The sequence below is a fragment of the Danio rerio genome, chromosome 23 (assembly GCF_049306965.1).
Source record: "Danio rerio strain Tuebingen ecotype United States chromosome 23, GRCz12tu, whole genome shotgun sequence".
NCBI classification, from domain to species: domain Eukaryota; kingdom Metazoa; phylum Chordata; class Actinopteri; order Cypriniformes; family Danionidae; genus Danio; species Danio rerio.
The window spans coordinates 15,755,894-15,778,154 of NC_133198.1; the positions used below are offsets into that span (position 1 = coordinate 15,755,894).

General features: G+C 35.5%; 2 protein-coding genes across 6 annotated transcripts in view; one reads left to right on the forward strand and one right to left on the reverse strand.

Annotated features, from left to right (window-relative positions):
- ddx23 (DEAD (Asp-Glu-Ala-Asp) box polypeptide 23) overlaps positions 1–4,969 on the reverse strand; it is a 27,072-nt gene extending 22,103 nt beyond the window's left edge. Inside the window, exon 1 of one of the 2 annotated variants that reach the window (XM_073938116.1) lies at positions 4,735–4,969. In XM_073938116.1, the coding sequence (XP_073794217.1) occupies positions 4,735–4,746 (12 nt within the window). In that variant the 5' untranslated portion in view covers positions 4,747–4,969. 2 annotated transcript variants of the gene reach the window in all.
- Positions 1,571–17,847, forward strand: birc7 (baculoviral IAP repeat containing 7). 4 transcript variants are annotated; one of them, XR_012398207.1, is made up of 7 exons: positions 1,571–2,445; positions 7,273–7,372; positions 9,084–9,165; positions 9,263–9,302; positions 11,720–11,879; positions 14,449–14,517; positions 14,701–17,847. XR_012398207.1 is itself a non-coding variant. In NM_001430917.1 (7 exons), the coding sequence occupies exons 1-7, from the start codon at positions 1,941–1,943 to the stop codon at positions 14,901–14,903; spliced, it is 1,215 nt and encodes a 404-aa protein (NP_001417846.1). In that variant the 5' UTR covers positions 1,903–1,940; the 3' UTR covers positions 14,904–14,954. The 4 variants fall into 4 exon arrangements, 2 of the variants coding, with proteins under 2 accessions (NP_001417846.1, NP_001092238.2); XR_012398206.1 differs by having other exon boundaries at positions 11,609–11,879; positions 14,701–14,943; NM_001430917.1 differs by having other exon boundaries at positions 1,903–2,445; positions 11,664–11,879; positions 14,701–14,954.
- The last annotated feature ends 4,414 nt before the right edge of the window (positions 17,848–22,261 follow it).

A 22,261-nucleotide genomic window follows, 5' to 3' on the forward strand; every position in this document is an offset into this window, starting at 1 on the left:
ACAACATTGTTCACAGTCAAATTGTCAACAGTGTTAATGTTGTTTTCAAGCCACACTACCACTAATTCCGATCGAATATTCAAAGTAACATGCTAAACAATAACGTTAGAGACTTCTAAATAAACAAATGTGCTAATATAAAACCAACTTTACCTCTATTATTCTTGATACACTCACTGCTGTTCTTTCATTTAAACTCCCCGTTTTGCACAAATAAAATATTTTTTGTCAAAGTGCGTTGCTTATTTTGTTAAAGACTGTTCTACTAGCATAGTAACGTTATAGCTTAGATACAGTAACGTTAATTCCTTCACATTTGGCAGATTAACGTTACATAATTTCTGAAAACACCACATGTTCATATTGTTTTTTGAATCTGATGTACACTATAGAAGATTAGCTGCCACATATATTGCTTATATTTTGGAGATTCTTTTCTTATACCTCGGTAAATGCATTTAACAGATTTGACTTAAATAAATAGAAAGGGCCTTTTGTATACCTTAGGTAAAATTATTAACCTCATTTTAGTCAAACTACGTCAAATGTAATCATTAAAACGGGGATGACCATAATAAAACTATAACATTCTATGTGCAATATAACTTGAGATGAAAATAAATTCACTGGAGTTAATAATCTCGCTGCACCCCACACTGAAGGCAAAGAACACGGCAATGGCCAACAGAGTCTAAACAGAAGACTATAACGAGTGAACCTTAGTTATGAACAAACGTTCAGCTGTGCAGTGGATAACAAGAGAAGTTTTGTGCGTTTACTTGCCTTTATTGATCGAAATTAAGGATCTTGCGAAGCCTGTGCGTTTCACTGAGCCGCCATTATGTTTGGCGTCAACATATGACGAACTTCCGGCAAGGAATTGTGGGAGATGCAGTCAAAAACGATTTTTTTAAGCCAGGGAAGTTCAACAACAACAAAACAGTATTGTTGTTGCTGTTCTTTTGTTTTTATACATATATTTTGTGTTGTTGTGGTTCTTGCCTTGTTTTGTACAAATTGTATTAAAAATTCAAAGTTAAAAAAGCATTGTTATTTGTATCAGGCATATAATAACAGTTATATGTTATGTTATATGTTAATAGCATTAAAATAATACAAATTAATTGGTAATAATAACTATTATTATTATTAGCTATTAACAAAAATAATAATATAGAAATAAATAATTTTATAATCTATAACTAAAAGTAAGAACATCATTTTGGAAAGCAGGATTTTCTTTGAAATTGTGCCTAGTTTACCTTTTAAGCAAGGTAATAATAATTTAAAAATGAAAATTAATAGTGTGATAAAAAATGTTGCTCACAAAAAGCAAAAATAATAATCAACACAAATTTAAAGAAAAAATCATCTAAAAGTATCATCTAAAAAGAACATCTCCATCATCATCATCATCATCATCATCATCATCATCATCATCATCATCATCATTATCAGTATTATTGTGTTATTCTTCTTCTTCTTCTTCTTATTATTATTATTATTATTCTTATTATTATTATTATTATTACTACTTTTATTATTATATTATTTTTATGATTTTGATGATGGTGATGTTTATTGTTTTTCTTATCACTTTCAAAACATGTGTGTTTATAAATGTATCAATGAAATATTTCAATATTAATATAACCACAAAAAATATAAATATGCCTATAGGCAAAAGGTGGTCTATGTTCATATGATATCATGTGAAAGTTAGAGAAAATCACCATGAAAGGCGTCTATTGTATAAATTGTTATTCAGGGCTCGGCCACGGGGCAGCAGATCATTTTAACAACTTGCTTACATTCTGGAAATGTGTGCGCTATAGTGAACCGCCGCGCTGTTATTATCACTGGCCGTAATAATAGGCTCTATGGCGGGCGGAGGGGGGGCTTCGGCACACCTGAACAGCCCGCTATGGAAGGTGAGCAGGATGAGCGCAGATCGCGGACACGAGCGCCAGAGGAGCGCGCGCATGGAGGCGGAGGTTCGGCTCGGGATGCGCAGTGAGGAGGAGAGGCTCCAGACCTTCCACAACTGGCCCAGCGACGCTGCAGTGAGTCCAGAGGAGCTCGCACGGGCTGGCTTTCACTATCTGGGCTACGGGGATACGGTGCAGTGCTTCTGTTGTGAGGGCATCCTGAGGCACTGGGTGGATGGAGACACGCCGCGAGGGGAGCACGAGAGGCACTTCCCCACCTGTGGATTGATGAGAGGCAGGGATGTGGGCAATGTCCCGCGGGGCTCCTCTGATTCTGTGGACGGTCAGCTGCTGAGTCAGCTTCAGCGCTTGACCATGGACGAGCAGGGCCTGACCGGACAGGCTGCATACTCGGAGATGGAGACGGAGGACAACAGGCGATCTACCTTCCACAACTGGCCCACAGGAGCAGCAGTGCAGCCCGACACACTGGCACGCGCTGGATTCTTCTACACAGGTGCGTGGAGAATTTTTCTTTTATTTTGGGAACAAGGAAATAAAATTATGATGATTCACATGATGTTGATTTTATCAGAAGTGAAACTGAGGCGCTTCTGCTTCTTTCTCGCGCAAAGCCACAGTCACGCGCCTGCAGTCACGAGCACTGTGAATGCACGGAATGAGCGAGAGGCCGCGAGCACAGAGCAGAGCACAGCGCTTTATTCTCAAAGCAATAGTGTTTCTGGTTGCTCCTTATGTAGAAAGTGTGCATTCAGAAATTAATATCACTATCTGCTCTCAGAGGACAACAAAATTGTAATTTATAGGCATACACTGTAAAAATATACAATTTATGTATAATTATATATATATATATATATATATATATATATATATATATATATATATATATATATATATATATATAAAATATATATATATATATATATATATATATATATATATATATATATATATATATATATATATATATATATAAACGTAAATCGGCCGTTGAATTACAGAAATTTATTGTAAAACAACAGAGGTTTAATCACAGAAATTTAAATTCAAGGAAATTTATTATTATATTATTAGGCCCCACCTTCCATTTTTCCCCTCAATTTTTGTTTAACGGAGAGAACATTTTTTCCGTAAAATTACGTATTTTAATCAATATTTACTCACCATTATGAGGTTCCAAACCTTTACGAGTTTCTTTAGAACACTAATGAAGATATTTTGAAGAATGATAAAAACCTGCAACCTTTGACTTCTATTGTAGGAAAAACAAATACTATGGAGGTCAATGGTTACAGGTTTTCTAGCACTGTTAGTCAGAAGTCAGAAATATGGTGAAAAGGCCAGAATTGTCACATAGCACACAAAAAGATAGAATTGTGAGATATAAAATGAAAATTTGGACAAAAGTAAAGCCACAATTCTGATATAAATTATGTAGTTATTAGGAACTGTAAGCAGTTCTGTTAGAAAGAAATCAAAGTTCTGAGAAAACATCTGAATTATTATGAGTTTTAAACTCTGTTGTAGGATATTCATTTACACTGTAAACCCTAATGTTGTCTTTACTTAAACAATCAAGTAAAGTTGACTGGACATTACTTTAAATTTAGCGTTTTGGTCCTGTAACCTAAAATTATGAGTTCATTTAACTCATATACAATGAAAATGCATAAACTTAAGATTTCAAGTATAGTTATAAGTTCAAAATCACAATGAATCGTTTGAAAAAAATAGGTTGTTTTTAATGTAGTCTTGACTGTAAAATTCCAACTTGTGCAAACTTTTAGTGCAAGGTCTTTTTTAAATCAGAAAACAAGACTTCATGTATAATATAATGGGAAGAAATTGCTATTTTTCTTTTAAACATTTTTTATAGTATATAATTATACACAGACACACACACAATGAACTGAACAATTTAAGTATAATCTAACAAACCGGCAAGTTAAATAAACTTAAATATGCAAGTTTTGGGAGACTCCGTTACTCAATTAATTTCGTTCAGTCAACTTATTAGGGGTTTCAATTGTAGGATACAAAGTAAGAATTAACAGATAAAATATAAAAATTGTGACATATAATCAAAAAAGGCAAGAGGAAAAAAAGACAATATTGTGGTCACTTTAAGGTTTCATTCGTTAATGTAACAATACTTGTGAGAATCAGAATCAGTTTTATTGCCAGGTGTGCTCCACACACATATTTGTTTAGGCTACAGAAGCTTCCAGTTTACAAACCATATCGTACATCAATTTTTAGTCATAGTTTAACATTTACTAATGCATTGTCAAAGTTCATGCTTGTTAATATTAGTTAATGCACCGTGAGTTAGCATGAACTGACAATGAACAACTGCATTTTCTTATTAACGTTAACTAACATGAACAAATAATGTAATATATGCATGGGCCATTGTTTATTCTTGTTAGTAAATGCATTAACTAACATTAACTAATACAACCTTATTGGAAAGTGTTACCAACATTGTCATATGTAAATTTATTCAGTGCAAGGATTCACTTAAAGAAGTGAGTTGTCTTATATAAACTGATAAAGTCTTAGTTGCCAGAAAAATAAAAATCTCATTTGCAAGTCATAGGAAAGTTCATTCAGTACAAAATAATACATAGATACTGCTACACATCATCCAGACTCTATAGGATGGGACTAGCTGGAAATAATCAGTGTTGGAAATGCAATAAAGAAGAAGGTACGTATTTGATCTGGGAATGTTGTCTAGTTTACCCATTGTGCTGTAAAATGTGGCTAGGCTGTTACTTACCTGTAGAGCCATGGCTATGCCTTCTGGGTGACAAATTAGTGATACCTAATATAGGTAAAAATTCCTTTATTCTTCTCAAGATTGGATGCATTACAGCTGCTAGGATGATACTATGTAATTGGAAGTGTCCCAGAATGCCAGAAATCCGGCAGCTAGCTCTCTGCAACTCTCACATGGTCACCCACTGAAGCTGAGCAGGGCTGCACCCAGTCAGGACCTGGATGGGAGACCACATGGGAAAGCTAGGTTGTTGCCGGAAGTGGTGTTAGTGAGGCCAGCAGGGGGTGCCCAAACTGCGGTCTTTGTGGGTCCCAATTTCCCAGTATAATGATGGGGACTCTATACTGCTCAGTGACTCTATACTGCCGTCTTTTGGATGAGACTTAAAACCGAGGTCCTGACTCTCTGTGGTCGTTAAAAATCCCAGGATGTCCTTCGAAAAAGAGTAGGGGGTTTCACCTTGGCATCCTGGCCAAATTTGCCCACTGGCCTCTGTTCATCATGGCCTCCTAACTCTCCCCATATCGTAATTGGCTTCATCACCCTGTCTCCTCTCCACCAACCACCCAATAGTGTGTGGTGTGCAATCTGGCACAAAATGGCTGCCGTCACGTCATCTAGGTGGATGCTGCACACTGATGGTGGATGAGGAGATTCCCCCTCATTGTGTAAAGAGCCTTGAATGCCCAGAAAAGCGCTATATAAATGTAATGTCATTTAATCATTCAGAAATGAAAGAGTGGATTAATATTGCATCATATGAGTGTATGCTGGGGAGATTGAACAATGAGGGAAAAGTACATAGAAAATGGGATAATATCTGGAAACATCTAAAATTAGGATAAATGAGTATGTACATTCAAAGGTACCACAACCTTAATTTCCATATATGTTTGCTATATGTTGTTTTTCTTGGTGTGACAGGTGGCTGAATATGTAACATGTATCATATGTATGTGTAGTGTGAAGTGTGTTCTTTGTTCTTGGCTGTTGAACAATAAAAATAAAGTTGAAATATAAAAAATAAGTTCCCATTTGCAAAAAAAGTCAGAAGCTTGATGTGAAAAATTGTGAAAATCACAATTACGAGAGGAAAAAAGTGTCAATAAGACACATTCTGAGAGACTTAACATTTTGACTGAGAAAATCTGAACTGATAGAACTGTTTGTAACTGTCAAGCTTCTATACCTTATTTACATTGAAAATAAAAGAAGCACTTTAGATGCCAAGAGTGCAGTAATTTTCATTCATTTATTTTCCCTTCAGTTTAGTCCAGGAATGTCAAACTCAATTCCTGGGGGGTCGCAGCCCTGCACAGTTTAGTTCCAACCCTGCCCCAACACACTGAAGCTGCGGTCACACTGCGCTTTTCCTCCCATTGACTTTCATTCATACGCATGCGAATGCGTCAGACCGGAAACGCAGGGTCATGCATCAAATTTCGCAGGTTGCTGCGGTGCAAAGTTCAAGCTTGATGAACTCTGACCTGCGAAATTGCATCACTTGACTGCGTGAGGCCAATCGAGGATCAAAACATGACCTCTCTGGACAGAAATTTAAAACATGGAGCAATCGCTCGCTTTTTTAAATGTCTAATAATCTTGTTTAATCTCACCCCTTTTCGCAGCGCCGTACAACAGAATTTCACACACACAAACTCTAGTGTGACCGCAGCTTTACCTGTAGGTTTCTAACAAGCCTGAAGGACTCAAATAGTTTGATCAGGAGTGTTTAATTAGTGTTGGAACTAAACTGTGCAGAGCTGCGGCCCTCCAGAAATTGAGTTTGACGTCCCTGGTTTAGTCCCTTTATTCATCAGGGGTTGCCACAGCGGAATGAACCACCAACTTATCCAGCGTAAGTTTTACACAGCGGATGCTTCTCCAGCTGAAACCCAGTACTGGGAAACATCCATACACTCTCACATTCACACACATACACTATGGCCAATTTAGTTTATTCAGTTCACCTATACCGCATGTCATTGAACTGTGGGGGACAGCGGAGCACCCGGAGGAAACCCACGCGAACACAGGGAAAACACGCAAACTTCACACAGAAATGTTAACTGACCCAGCCAAGACTCGAACCAGTGATCTTCTTGCTGTGACGCAATAGTGTAAACCACTAAACCACCATGTTGCCCAGAGCAGCAAGATGCCATTACAAGTCTAAGCTAGTTTAGCAGTTTTTTTAATACACACACATACACATGCACACAGAGAGGAAAGAGCATGTCTCCTAAAGGTGGTTAGTGAAGCACACCTAAGCACACTCAGAATTTCAGTCTTCGCAGAAACAGAGTGTTTATAGGAAAGTATCTGGTGCACATGGAGAGGAAAGTTTTGACAATCATCATATACCCTACATGTTCATTTATAAAAACATTCTTTCAAAGGTTATTGCTGTTTTGACCATCGTTTAAGTTATGACAATACTGCATATGAATTAATCGTGTGTTTGTGTGTTGAATGTATTTTGTGTATAATTTTTTTTTTAGATGGTAAAAATTAAATGAGTGTCTGTCTGTTTCTCAGGTCATGGTGACAACGTGAAGTGTTTCTTCTGTGATGGTGGTTTGAGGAACTGGGAACCAGGAGACGATCCCTGGCAGGAGCATGCCAAATGGTTTCCACAGTAAGGGATGAATTACTTTTCTTCTACACTAAAAAAAAAAGAGATGAGATGAGATGATTCATGCTTTATGACATGGTGCATTAAGATGGGTAAACTGTGGTCATAAAGGGATGAACACGGTCAGCAACAATACTCAGATTTGGCATTGACATGATGCTCAATTGGTACTAATGAGCCCAAAGTGTGGCAAGAAAATATTCCTTGCACCATTGCACCATCAACACCAGCCTGAACTGTTGATACAAGGCAGGATGGATCTATGCTTTCATGTTGTTGACGCCAAATTCTGACCCTACCATCCAAATGTTGCAGCAGAAATTGAGACTCATCAGAACAGGCAACGCTTTTCCAATCAGGCAACACTTTTCCAATTGAATTCCAATTCAGTTTCCTGTTCTTAGGTGACTAGAGTGGCACCCAGTGTGGTGTTCTGCTGCTGTAGCCCATCCACCTCAAGGTTGGACGTGTTGTGTGTTCAGAAATACTCTTCTGTATACCTCTGTTGTATCGAGTGGTTATTTGAATTACTGTTGCCTTTCTATCAGCTGAAACCAGTCTGGCCATTCTCCTCAGACCTCTGGCATCAACAAGACATTTGCACCCACAGATCTGCCGCTCACTGGATATTTTCTCTTTTTCAGACCATTCTCTGTAAACCCTAGAGATGGTTGTGTGTGAAAATCCCAGTAGATCAGCAGTTTCTGAAATACTCACACCAGCCCGTCCTGCACCAACAACCTTGCCATGTTCAAAGTCACTTAAATCACCCTATTTCCTCGTTCTGATGCTCGGTTTGAACAGCAGCAGATCGTCTTGACCATGTCAACACACCTAAATGCGGAGTTGTTGCCATGTGATTGTCTGATTAGAAATTTGTTTTAACAAGCAGTTAGACTGGTGCACCTAATAAAGTGGCCAGTGAGTGTGTATGTAGTGTAGAAATAGCTTTCAGAAATTATTAATGAATTCCACAAACAATTATGGCAAATTACAGTAAATTAAATATCTCTTTTTTGTAGAATAATACACTATACACTAAAGCAGGGGTCACCAAACTTGTTCCTGGAGGGCCGGTGTCCTGCAGATTTTAGCTCCAACCCTAATCAAACACACCTGAAAAACTAATCAAGCTCTTACTAGATATACTTGAAACACCCAGGCAGGTGTGTTGAGGCAGGTTAGAGCTAAAACCTGCAGGGACACCGGCCCTCCTGGCCCGAGATTGGTGACCCCTGCACTAAAGTCTGCACAAACCACAAATTGCTGAGACTTTTATTTCAGCATGGTTGATGTGTTTCTAACTGAAACAGAATGTTGGCGTTCATTTTGCAGATCATTTCCTCATAGCAACAGAAGGACCGCCACTCCAAATACGGAATCAAATGGTCAGACTTTTACAGAGGATTACCAAAACAATTAGTTTTTTTTCCTGTGGATTCATTTACACAGATAAATTATTCACATTCAGAATAATAAAGTGAGCTAACAAAATAAACATTGTTTCAAATCTTTAAATAAGCTTAAAATGACCCTTTAAGAGTATTTATTTATCATTTGAAGAGAGTTCTGCAGTGTAATATGTACAATACAATGTTATTAATACTTACTGACTGGGGATTATTAATATTTTCTATTTAAAAATGGTGTTTTAGTAAAGTTTTGTGTGTGTTGTGTGTGCTGACTATATCATTTTCTCTTGTGTCTTACAAAGATGTGAGTATTTGCTGCAATCCAGAGGACAGGAATACGTGCGTAACGTCCAGCAGTCTTTCTTCAACATGAATGGGAGAGGGGTGAGAAAGAACGATGCACCTCAACAACAGTTTATGGTTATTTTATTCAGCTAACTTCATCGCTATAGGGGTTTCATTGTGTTGTTTTGTTTTAAAGGGTGGATCTCTATCATCAGCTGCAGGAAACATTACACCAGGTAAGACAATCCAGATCTTTATTTTTAAATAGTTTGTAGCAAAAGACAGGGGTTTTCAAAGGATTAGAATGCCACAATCAATTGAACTGAATTAAATATGACATTTTGAAGTAACCTAAAAGGTCTGAAGTGAAGTTAATTTGCAAAAAATAAATAAATAAAATGCTTAATTATTTTTTGACAAATTATCCCATGATAATCATAATTAATAATAAGTTTTACTCCAAAAGTTTACACAAAATACACTGAAAAATTTTGATTTACTAAATGTTTTTAAGGAAAGTGGTTGCAAAAAATTTATATGGGCTGAATGTAAACAAACAAATATGATTTAGTAATGTTCAACTTTAAATTCAAAAAATGTAGTAAATTTAATAATTATTTTGTCTAGTGTAGAGCCAAACAACCAGTAATTAATAAACATTCATAAATAAATTAATGAATAAGTTATATTGAGATTTCTAACAATATTTTGTATTAAATTTGCAGTAAAATCTAATTAATTTATTCAAATTGCTCAAGGACTCTTTAGCCCTTCCTATGGTGTTTTTGGGATTCGTGCCCCTGTTTGAAAACCCCTGAAATCTAAAATTTTCTATTGCTGTGAGCAGTGCTTGTGTGCTTTATATAAACACACTCTTGTGTATGTTTATTACATGACTCAATGCAATACTCGATTCCGATTGGGGGGTAACAACATTCAGATATGTCTGAAAAATGACCATTGTTCATGTCCATCATCCATGACGTCAGTGTTGCAAATGTCAGCTATATGCTCTGCCGTGAAACAAGCATAAAATCCAAATTTCCTGTGTTTATTTTCTGGGCAAGGAGCCATGTAATAAGCAGAATAACAATATCAGGTTGCATGCATTTTATGTCCCTCAGGAGTTGTTTTTATTGTTCCAGCTCTCACAACCTACTTTTCATCCAGGAACAGGAACTTCTTTTCTTATTTTGTATTCATTAATTGTCCATTTTCCTACTAACAGTAATGATGTTACAGTTTGCAGTTTACCATAAATCATTGGTCACTGTTGGCAAAGAAACATTCCTGAACTTGCTGATTCTTTGCTATTACAAAATAATTGCCTGCAGAAACATCTTGATCTGCATAATGTATCATACACACTAGCCCTGTTTACACTTGTACTTAAAACAGCAAATTACGACACCCTTAAGGATACCTTTGTCATTTTAAAATTTGAATGTTCCCCTTAATGTAATTCTAAATGGTTAATATTTAGTTTTGGATGTCTCCTACAATAGGCTTACATTCATTCAATGTCAAAAAGATAAAAATTTTGTCTGAACCCTGAATTTAGATGTGTTTTGGTATCGTAGATCCAGCCTGATCTCGAAAGGTAATGTAACTACTTTACATTATGTCAGTTTAGTGGATAATTTATACAAATTTATATTTAACTTCTGTCATATTAAAATGTACGATTTTTAAAAGGAGGCATGGCATCAAACTCCACTCCTAAACCCAACCAGTGGTGTAAAGTAACTAATTACAAATACTCAAACTACTGTAATTGAGAATTTTTTCTCAGAGATGGTAATTTACTGTACTTTTACTTTTCTCTTAAGTACATTTTTACTGCAGTATTGGTACTTTTACTCAACTACTTCCCTTTAACTTGCAGTCCCTACTTTATTTCTTCTTGTCTTTGGGGATTAGTAAAATCAGTCCTGTGATTCCTGTCTTAAAAAGTACTAAAAAAACATCCTCAAAGCAAATCACAAGACTTCAGTGGTTCGATCTGAATATTATTAAGCTACGGGATAACTTTTGTTAAAATAGCAAATCTTGTAAGGAGCAACTGAAACTGGCATTTTTAGTTAAATTTTTTTATTTAATGTTTTATTTATTTATATATAGTCATAAACACTGTTTTTAGAGCAATTAATTTAAGCAGTTTTTGTCATTGGTTATTCCTGTCATTTCCCCTCAGACAACTGAAAAGGAAGTTCAAAAACAACCACAGAATAGAACTTCCTTCATTATTACTACATTATTTACTCACCTTACACTTGTTCCAAAACTGTTTAAGTTTCTTTCTTCTGTTAAAGACAAAAGTAGATATCCTGAAGAAAGTTGGAAACCAGCAGCTATTGACTTCTATAGTATTTTCTTTATCCCTATGCAAGTCAATGGCCATTCCTTTGAACAATCTTCAGGATATCTTCCTCTGTGTTGAGCTGAAGAAGAAAATCACTGCTTCATTTTTGGATGAACTATCTCTTTAAATGCACACATTCCGGTTGTATTGATCCTCGCTGGGATCATTTTCCCTCTCAAGTGAAGATCACAGTAGTCCTCATGCATGCTCTGACGTTCCTGTGTCCCGCTGGCAGAGGTGTTGGGTGGGCAGAGATCAGTGGCGGCACCCATGTTGTCTCCTGTGGTGCAGGCGGTGCTGCAGATGGGCTTCCAGCACTCGCTCGTGGAGAGCCTGGTTCAGTCCCGCTTTCTGCTCACCGGTGCGCACTACACCTCCGTCTCTGATCTGGTGACGGACGTCCTGCAGGCCGAGGAGGAGGAGGAGAGGCAGACAGGGGACACAAGATCAGGTGTGGCTCATCCTCTGTTTGCAAACACATTACTCTATCAAAACAAGATAAAACTTTATTATGTATGTTTATATACAGCTGAAATCAAAATGATTAGCCCTCCTATGAATTTCTACTATCTTTTTCAAATATTTTCCAAATGATTTTTAATTTTTCACAGTGTTTCCTATAATATGTTTTCTTCTGCAGAAAGTCTTATTTGTTTTATTTTGGCTAGAATGAAAGCAGTTAAAAAAAAACATTTAAGGTAAAGATTATTAGCCCCGATAAGCATTGACTGTCTACAGAACAAACCACTGTTATACAATGATTTGCCTAATTACCCTAACTTGCCTAATTAACCTAGTTACGCCTTTAACTGTGACTTTAAACTGTATAGAAGTGTCTTGAAAAATATCTAGAAAAATATTATGTACCATCATTATGGCGAAGATAAAATGAATCAGTTATTTGAGATGAGTTATTCAAACTAGTATGCTTAGAAATGTGTTGAAAATCTTCTTTCTGTTAAACAGAAACTGGGGGGGGGGAAATCAACAGTGGGGCAGGGTGGTGGGGCGGAGGGGTCTTTGAATTCAGAAGGGCTAATAATTTTGATTTCAACTCTACACTGTAAAATTATCTGTAATTTTACGGTTTATTTCCGTAAAAAAATCCGTTAAATACCAGCCAATAAATTACAGATATATACCGTAAAACAGATATTAAATTACAGACATTTCTTTAAAATAAAATTTCTGGTAAATTTATGTAATTTAAATCTGTTATTTTATGGTAAATTTCAGTAATTTAACGGACGTTATTTTACTGTCACCCCAGCTGCCAGAAATAAACCTTAAATTTACGGATTTATTTTTACAGTGTAGTTTAAAGGGTTAGTTCACCTAAAAATGACAATTATGTTATTAATTATTCATCCTCATGTCGTTCGTAAATCCTGAGGTCTTTGTTCATCTTCAGAGAACAAATAAAGATACTTTAGATTAAATCAGAGTGCTCTCTCATCCTCCATAGACAGAAACGTTCCCAACACATTAAAGGCTAGAAAAGTAACAACAATTCTGTGTATAATTTCAACTGTAATATTATGAAGCTCCAAGAGCACTTTTGTGCAAAAAGAAAATTAATATGTTGAAGCATTTCAAAAGATAATTTCCTGTTTTCTTCTCAAATAAAAGCTCTATGGTTTAACATTTAAAAGAATTTTTTTTTTTTTACTAATTTGTTGAATAATTACATAAATAAAATAAATAATAATAATTACAGCCATGAATATTATTAAATATTTTAGAGGTTAATGATAAGTGAAATTTTGGTGTATTTTAGTAGAATAATTTTTTTTATTTTACAAAAAAATCTTTAAAAATGATCTTTATTATTATAAAAATGCAACTCACCAGAATTATATATTTTCATTGGTTTAATATTAACAACACGGTGGCTCAGTGGTAAGCACTGTCACCTCACAGCAGGAAGGTCACTGGTTCGAGTTCCGGCTAAGTCAGTTGACATTCCTGTGTGGAGTTTGCATGTTCTCCCCCGTGTTGGCGTTGGCTTCCTCCCGGTGCTCTGGTTTCCCACACACTCCAAAGATATGGGGTATAGGTCAATTGAATCAACTAATTTGGCCGTAGTGTATGTGTGAGAATGAGAGTCAATGGGTGTTTCTCAGTACTGGGTTGCAGCTGGAAGGGCATCCGCTTTGTAAAACATATGCTGGATAAGTTGGCGGTTCATTCCGTTGTGACAACCCCTGATAATTAAAGGGACTAAGCCGAAGGAAAATGAATAAATGGATGAATAGTTTAATATTTATGATTTGAAAAAATAATATTAGTAATACTATTACAACTACACTGTAAAAATATCTGTTTTTACAGTTAATCATATATCTGTTATTAACCGTTTCCAGATTTTGCGATTCACATGTGTTTTTTGTTTGTGAATTGCATTATGGGCTCTTGATCTCTGCTTTGTCAACTTTTGATATTGAAAATTCAACTCTACAGTGACTTCAATTGACATTTTAGTTGTTTGAAATAATATAATGTATAATACATAATAATTATAGAGAAATAAGACCGTAAAATAAGAGAAAATATACTGGCAGTTTATTATAAGGTTTATATAAAACCCAACCTAGACAGTATATCACTTCAAACTATTAAATATGTAAATAAAAGTCACTTTTCCTAACTTTTTTAAAGGTTAAATAGTATCAAGGTCTCATAATGCAACTCAAAAGCAGAAATAAACAAGGACAAATAAAAAATAAAAACACGAATTACAAAACACAATGTACTACTACTACTACTACTAATAATAATAATAAAAATAATAATAATGAAATTATTCTTATTATCAATAACACTACAGCTTAATAGAATAGTTGTGATGTTTTAATTTATTGGTTTATTAAAAAAATGTAAACCAAATATCAGTAATAAACAGTAATAAACAGTAATTTTTTAATATATATTATTTTGCTATACTGTTTATTTAAAGATAAATTAAATTACATGTTTTATAAAATGACCCTCCACTAACGTAAGGATGTTTGTCTCCTCAGAGACTGTGGAGACGCAGAGAACACCAAGAACGACAAGAACAAGAACGCAGGTCTCAAGCAGGGAGAAAGGTTCATATTAACATGCTCTCATTGCACTTATAATGTGTGAGTGTGTTTGTGTGAGTGTGTGTTTGCATACAGCTTAATCCCTCTATCCAGTAGCCTCGAGATGAACCAGATCCAATTGATCATCTCATCTGATCCAGACCAAGTGAAAATGTTCAAACTCATGTGTCCGTGTGTGTTTTTCAGTGCGCTCAGACCTGAGTCCAGAGGAGCAGCTAAGGCAGCTTCAGGAGGAGAGGACCTGTAAGGTCTGCATGGACAAACTGGTGTCCATGGTCTTCATCCCCTGCGGTCATCTGGTGGTCTGCAGCGACTGTGCCGCCAGTCTGCGTCACTGCCCCATATGCAGAGCGGTCATCCGGGGCAGCGTGAGAGCATTCATGTCCTGAAGAGCAAAAACACACACTCACAAACGCCATTAAAAGATTAGTTCACTTCTAGAACGAGCATTTCCTCAAACTCATAGACTGAAAATAATTATTTAGTTTGTTCACCCAATTTTTTAATATAAGCTGCTGCAAACAATTTATTTTGGTTGAATTTAAACAAACTAATTAAATGAAGTAATGTTTAAATTAATGTGTTTGTTTAAAACTCAGTTGTTTGCAATTACTTAACTTAAAAATGTTTAGTTAATCAATAAATATTATTTTCAGTGTAAAAGTTTTCTTTCTTCAGTCGAAATTAAATTAAAGGGAAAGTTCACCCAAAACTGAACATTCTGTCATCGTTTACTCATCCTCCACTTGCACAAATCCTGTTTGAGTTTTGTTCTGTTGAATACAAAGGGAGGTATTGTGAAGAATGTAGGAGAAAATGGCCATTGACTTCGTTGTGATTTGGACATCAATGGCTGCTTTTTCCAACATTCTTCAGAATATCTTCTTTTGTGTTTGACAGAGTCATAAGACTTTCATAAGAGTAAATGCTGAGGAAATGTTCAGTTTTGGGTGACCTTTCCCTTTAAGGGTTTTGAGAAAAAATATGCAGGATTTTTCTTCATATAATGAACTTATATGGTTCTTGGTGGTCTGAACTTCCAAACTATAGTTTCAGCACAGCTTCAAATGGGTGTAAATGACCGCAGTACACTGTAAAACCCCAAAAAGTTAAGGTAACGCTAACCATTTCAGGAAACCAATAGCAACAAACCATTTAAGTTCAAAAACTATTCCAAATGAGTACTGTGAACTTAATCCATTTGAGTAAACGGAGCAATTTGAGCACAGTAAAATAAAATAAAGGAAGAAAACTGAAACCAACTGAGTACTGTAAAACCCAATAAGTTAACGCAAGTCAAACCATTTGAGGAAACAATTGCTACAAACCATTTGAGTTAAAAAAAAATAAAATCTATGTGAGTACTTTGAACTTACTCCATTTAGTGTGAAGTAATGGGGTATTGAATTAACTCATTAACTTCAACACAGTTCAAAACTCTTTTCAAATGAGTAAAACTAACTTTCAGTCAATTTTGAGTTAACTACATTTAATTTGATAAACTGGACGGTTTGGTTTTACAGTGTATAGAATTCAGTGTGTAACCTAGCAAAATGAAATTTTTTTTCTAAAAAATAAACAATTATATACATTTTAACCACAAAAGCTAATCTGCCACTATCTTTTGGTAAATGCAAACCCTTTGGTTGAAAGTATGCAGTAAATATATATTCATTTGTTTTTAAGAAAATAGCTAATTGGGTTGTTAAGCATCTTATTCTTAGGTTGCGCTGTAAAAAATGCTGGGTTCCACGCAATTCCTTCATGCTGTTCCGACACAAATTCTTACAAATTTAAAAATGTAAGTGTATTAAACATAAAACAATTAGCTTGTCCCAAAAAAAAAACCTTAAGAATTGAGCTATTTGAACTCATTTTAAATAAGTTGTTTAAACTAGCAGCAAAAGTCATTTTTAAGTATGGGACCATTTACAGCCATTTGAAGCTGCAATTTTTAAGTTCAAGCCACTGAGCACCATTGACATTCATTATATGATACAAAGTAGAATAATCAAAATAGTCATTGAATTAGGGAAGTAAACTAAACCTTTAACAAGAACCAGACTGCATGGACTTTTAACACTAGGACCACCACTGGGTAAAGTTGACTGCCTCTCAGGTATTAAAGGATCGCTCCACTTTTTTTGGAAATACAATTTTAATTTAATTGGAAAGGAAATACTAAACTTAAACAGTTGAGTTTTACCATTTTTGAATCCATTCAGATGATCTCTGACAGGAGGACTTTTAGCTTAGCTTAACTAAGCAAAAATCATTGACTCTGATTAGACCATTAGCATCTCACTCCAAATTTTTTTTTAAAAAGTTTAGATCTTTTTCCTATTTTTAAGGTTGACTCTTCTGTAGTAATGCGTAATATCATTGCTCCTGCTGCAGCCTAGTCATGGCAGCAAAGTTCCTTTGATTATTATGTCAGACTGAGAGGATAATTCCTAGCTATATCAGCCTAGAAAATAGCAACTTTTAATTTTTCATCAGTCTTAGTCAGGGCCGGATTTAGTGATTTGGGTGCACTAAGCAATTCTGGCCATGGAGCCCGAAAATTCTATAATGCCTTTTGGCCTAATTTAAATGTATTTTTAATTTATTTATTGAGCTGTTTTTAAAACTTATTTCAGTCAATCACTAATTTTCTCCATTATGTCTTAATGCAAAATGATAATAACAACATGTAAAGTATCTTGTAAAACTTTTTAAATTATTTGTTTTCTTGAAATGTATTCACAACCAAAAATGATATTTAAACTGTGATGTAACAACAGAAGAGTCCAGCTTTAAATAGGAAAATTATCAAAACTCTTTATATTATTATTTTTTAAGTGAGATGCTAATGGTCTAATCAGATTCAATGATTTATGCAAAGCTAAGCTGAAAATGCTCCACACCCTGACACCGGCTGAATGAATTGAAAAACTGTTAAAACTGTTTAACTAGGATTTTCAATAAAGTAGCAAGTCTATAACCAGATTACAAGGTATTTTTACATATGAGCACCAACAGGTCAAATTTACATATATAATAATTTCATGCATTTTCATTTTTGCGTAAATGTATCTTTTGCCGTTCTTTAATGCAAGGCATTGTCTTTCCCCCACAGAGATAATCAGTTTTATTCTCAATGGATAGAAGAAAGTGATTCGTGGACATTTAATGCCATGAGTGAATGTGAATCTGAGGGTTGATATCATGAGTGAGTGTGCTGGGTCAACTGATAATAAAAAACTAAAAAACTCATGACTCTAGTAAACTCTGTTAATTTATATAATACAGAGACGGAGTCTTTTGAATAAATAAAGGATAAATAATATATAATTGAGTAAATAATAAATATTTTCATGCAGTTCTTTGCTGTGGATTTGTCATCTGAAACATTCAGCGGAATATAGCTGGAACAATGTATTTTACTTTTTTTTAAATGTAGACCGAGGGACATATTTCCAATGAGCCTGAGCTGGATTTAGGTGTTTAATGACACCTGGTGGTTCTAGTGTTAAAGATGATCCATAATATATAATGCGGAATGGAAATCAGCTTGGTACTTATTAATTTTTGGCTATACATTGAATCAAAAGGGGTCCAAAAGTCAATGTTTTACATACAAAACAAAGTAGAAAATTATTCGTCACCCTGATTTTTTTTTTTTCAAATCAGTGAATACAAACTCCAGAACTCAAGACTTCAACCCAATCCAATACTAAAATCTAAATGTGGCCATTTCTCCAACAAGAGGAGAGACTTACAGTATGACAGAAATCCTCCAAATGCAGATGTGAAAAGTTTGTCTTGTCATATCCAGCAAGACTTGAGGCTGTAATTAGAAACTGGGTTATCGGGTATGAACACTTATCTGGTTCTTGCTTTGCCTCTGAGGAGTTTTTACATAATGCTGCAATATAAAATATGACAAAAAGAAGGGTGAGGAATACTTTTATAAGGCACTGTATCAGTACACAACGAATGAATAAATAAGTAAATATTCCAAAACAGGCTTATTGTAAATACAAGTTCAACCCTTGTGCTGCAGAGTGCTCGGGTTCAAGTCCAGTAAAGCATGGTTTCACAAAAGAGATAAAAGTAACGTAAAATCAAGGTAAATCTATGTGGTTGCAGTGCAATTTTCTCTTACGTTAACTTTAATAAAAAAACATTGGTTGGGTTTAGGTCAGTGGTTTCTTAATCTAGATCAGGGGTGTCCAAACTCCATCCTGGAGGGCCGGTGTCCCGCAGTGTTTAGCTTCAACTTGCTTCAACACACCTGCCAAGAAGTTTCTATCAAATAAGAGCCTGATTAGCTGCTTCAGGTGTGTTTGATTAGAGTTGGAGGTAAACTCTCCAGGACACCGGCCCTCCAGGAACAAGTTTGCACACCCCTGATCTTGATGATCTGTGCGACAAGCCCTGCCTTTTGGAGAGTGTGTACAAGAATGACGTGCATCTGAAACAGCAAAATGTACCCTAAATAATGCATTTTAGATTCACCAAAGTCTAGACATCACCCTCTAATGGATGTGTCATCTGAAACGTGCAACAAAATGTACCAGAACAAAGTATTGAATGGTTTGCTAAAATGTAAGATGACGCATGTATTTCCAACAATCCTGAGCTGAAATATCCAGGTTTAAATGGCATTTTAAATCTCTGTGTGTACTTTTAGACCCCACTGAACACTGAAATGTTTTACATTCTTGCTAAACATAGAATTTAGCTTGTGTCATACAAAAGTAAACGGGTTTAAAATCAAAACAGATCATATTGTGTCAATGTGTCTCATTCTATTACCTGTAAGAACATTGCACATATTTTCCTTAATGAAATGATTTGCATTGCACGTCTTTGTCAAAACTCTGCTTCTGTTTTATATTTCTAGTTTCGAAAACCTTTGAACTAGTGATCAAAGTCTTTAAATCAGTCACAAAACGGTTTACGCCGTCAAAGCATTTAAAATGTATTCTGCAAAACTAAAATAACATGTAACAACAAAACAAAAAAGCTACAAATAGAAATGATTACAGTGTTATTGAGAGTATAATCTTTCCAAGGTAATTTAGTCATCAAAAAATGATTCAAATACAGTTCACATATATATATATATATATATATATATATATATATATATATATATATACATAAGCAGTTGAAGTCAGAATTATTAGCCCCCCTGAATTATTTGTTTAACAGAGAGCAGATTTTTTCAACACATTTCTAAACATAATAGTTTTATTACCTCATTTAATCATCTGCTGATCATTTTAATGATTTAATCATTTGTTGTACTTCGAGTTATTTTAGTACAAAACTGTACCTGAAGTTGTTTTTTGTATCTTCTGTTCTTGTTTTTTCCCTTAGTATATCTTCATTTGTTCATCGCTAATCCTCAATTATCATTCAATTAGTCATTTAATTAATTATTTTACTTCAGCTTTGCTCCATGTTTCTTGAACACTTAGTAGTGTGGAAACTCGGAACTGTTTGATTAAAACTGGGTTGAAAGGTTAAAGGTGTGAGAGGTAAAAACACAGTGTAAAAATGCATTTTAACAGTAATATAATATTAATTTAAACTACAGAGGTAGACTGTAAAAAAACAGATTGCTGGCAACCACAGCTGCCAGTAGTTTACCGTAAAGTCATATTGTAAAACCTGAAGCAAATTTCTTGTGTGTGTCACTGTTGTGGAGGAGAGTAGAGCCAGTGCTTGAGTTAAAAATGAACAATGAAACACTGATGTTATTCTGCATCTGACAGTGGCTGTTTAGTTGCTGCTGCAGTGAGAATCTCTGGTAATTCCATTCCTTAAATGTATGTGTTGATGTGAAATTTAAGACATTTGAGTTAAACTGAACTTTTCTAATTAACTAAAATAAGTTATCATTATAAGTATGCTAATAAGCATATATAGCACTTCATAAACTCATACAGTAGTTGGCCAGTTTGAGGAAGTTGCTTTCACTGAACAAAATGAGTTCACTTGAGTTTTGTGTATATCAGTGGTTCTCAAACTGTGGTACATGTACAACTAGTGGTACGTCGGCTTCCTTCTAGTGGTATGCGGATGAATCAAATATGTCATATGTACATGCTACATATATTTAAATAAATTATCAAAAATTATTTATATATGAATATGATGACATAACACCTATATTTATGAGGTCCAGGCAACAGTTCCAGGTGCTGATAAACATGGAGTTTTTTCTTTTTTTACTTTTTAAGAATAGTAACCTACCATTTTTAACTTTTAAAAGCACATTTTAATTTAAATGTTCTTAATATTAGGTTTTTAGAACTTAATATTAGTTTTTGAACTGTACAGAGCTTTAGCTGCTTTACTGGACCTAATACACTACTGTATTTCAATACTACTCATTATGGTGGTACTTGCAAACACAATTTTTTTTCTGAGGTGGTTCTTGATGAAAAGCGTTTGAGAACTACTGGTGTATATCAATGTAGGCCATGTATTTTTACAGCAACATACTGTAAAATAACAGTACATTGCTGGCAACTGCAGCTGCCGATGTTTTACTGTTAATTTACAGAGCAACAGCAAGATGCTGTAAATTTAACAGTAACATGCTGGCAACCATGCTGCCATTAACTCACTGTTTCTTAACGGGACAATTTTTAACAGTGTGGCCCGGTTTGGAATCAAAAAATGGAACGCTTCTGCTTAAAAAACGATTTAGCACGGTTGTAGAAAAGCGGCTTATGAAAATTGTAGATTCACATTGAAGGCATCAAAACTATGAATTAACACATGTGGAACTATATACATAAAAAACATTAAAAAAAAGTGTGAATCAACTGAAAATATGTCATATTCCAGGTTCTTCAAAGTAGCCACCTTTTTTTCTTTGATTACTGCTTTGCACACCATATTCCATATAACTAAAGAAATCTCCACTGTGCTAAGCGAAAGCACTTACTGAACAGCGCATCATCGATGACGTAAGCATGCCCAGGCCTGAATGTAATGTGAGTGCGGGCCGTCAGTGGAGAAGAGAGGGGGGACAAGCGTGATTTAGCCCGGTTCAAGGCAACAGTATATAGTGTGGGTAAGCCCTGAATGTAGGTTGGGATGAGGAGATTCGAAAGAGCTTGAATGAAAAGTGGGTTAGATGGAAGGAAGAGCTCAAGTGGATAACTAATTTTTAAGTAGGCAGATGTATCAAACCCAACAGCTTTGGCAATCATACTTAAGTACAACTTCACCACTTTGCTGATGCAAGTGAGCAAGGCTACGTAACTGTGAGCTGTCTGAGGCTTGTCAATGTGCAGAATGTGGTGCATGTCACCTTCCTGATGGGAAAATCCAGACCAGCCCCTCTAAAAAAGGTAACAATTTCCAAAATAAAGGAATCTGAGGGTGATGTCTAAATCTGCAGCAGTACTAGCTGCTAAGGCAGATAAGGGCCTACTCACACTGTGTTATCTGAACCGTGCCCAGGCCCGTTTCTCGGATCGTTTGAGAAGTGTGAGTGCGCTGAATCGGGCTCAGGCATGGTTCACTTGGCCGGTTCTGGCCCGGTTGGAAGAGGTGGGCCTGAGCGCGGTTCATTTGGGCTTTGGCGCGGTACGTTTGTAGTGTGAGTCCAAAACGAGCCCGAAACTGAAAGCAGGACGTGACTTTAAGGGATTGTTTCATATGGATTTATTAATCATTCTTACTGTTCAATGAACGCAAACTGCCGTAGATTTTTAAAGAAGCAACCCCTCACTGCACAACA

Coding starts and splice junctions, on each gene's coding strand:
- birc7 (NM_001430917.1), top strand. CDS start 1,941: ATGAGCGCAGATCGCGGACACGAGCGCCAGAGGAGCGCGCGCATGGAG. Junction 2,446..7,272: donor CGCTGGATTCTTCTACACAG/GTGCGTGGAGAA, acceptor TCTGTTTCTCAG/GTCATGGTGACAACGTGAAG. Junction 9,303..11,663: donor TGCAGGAAACATTACACCAG/GTAAGACAATCC, acceptor TCCCGCTGGCAG/AGGTGTTGGGTGGGCAGAGA.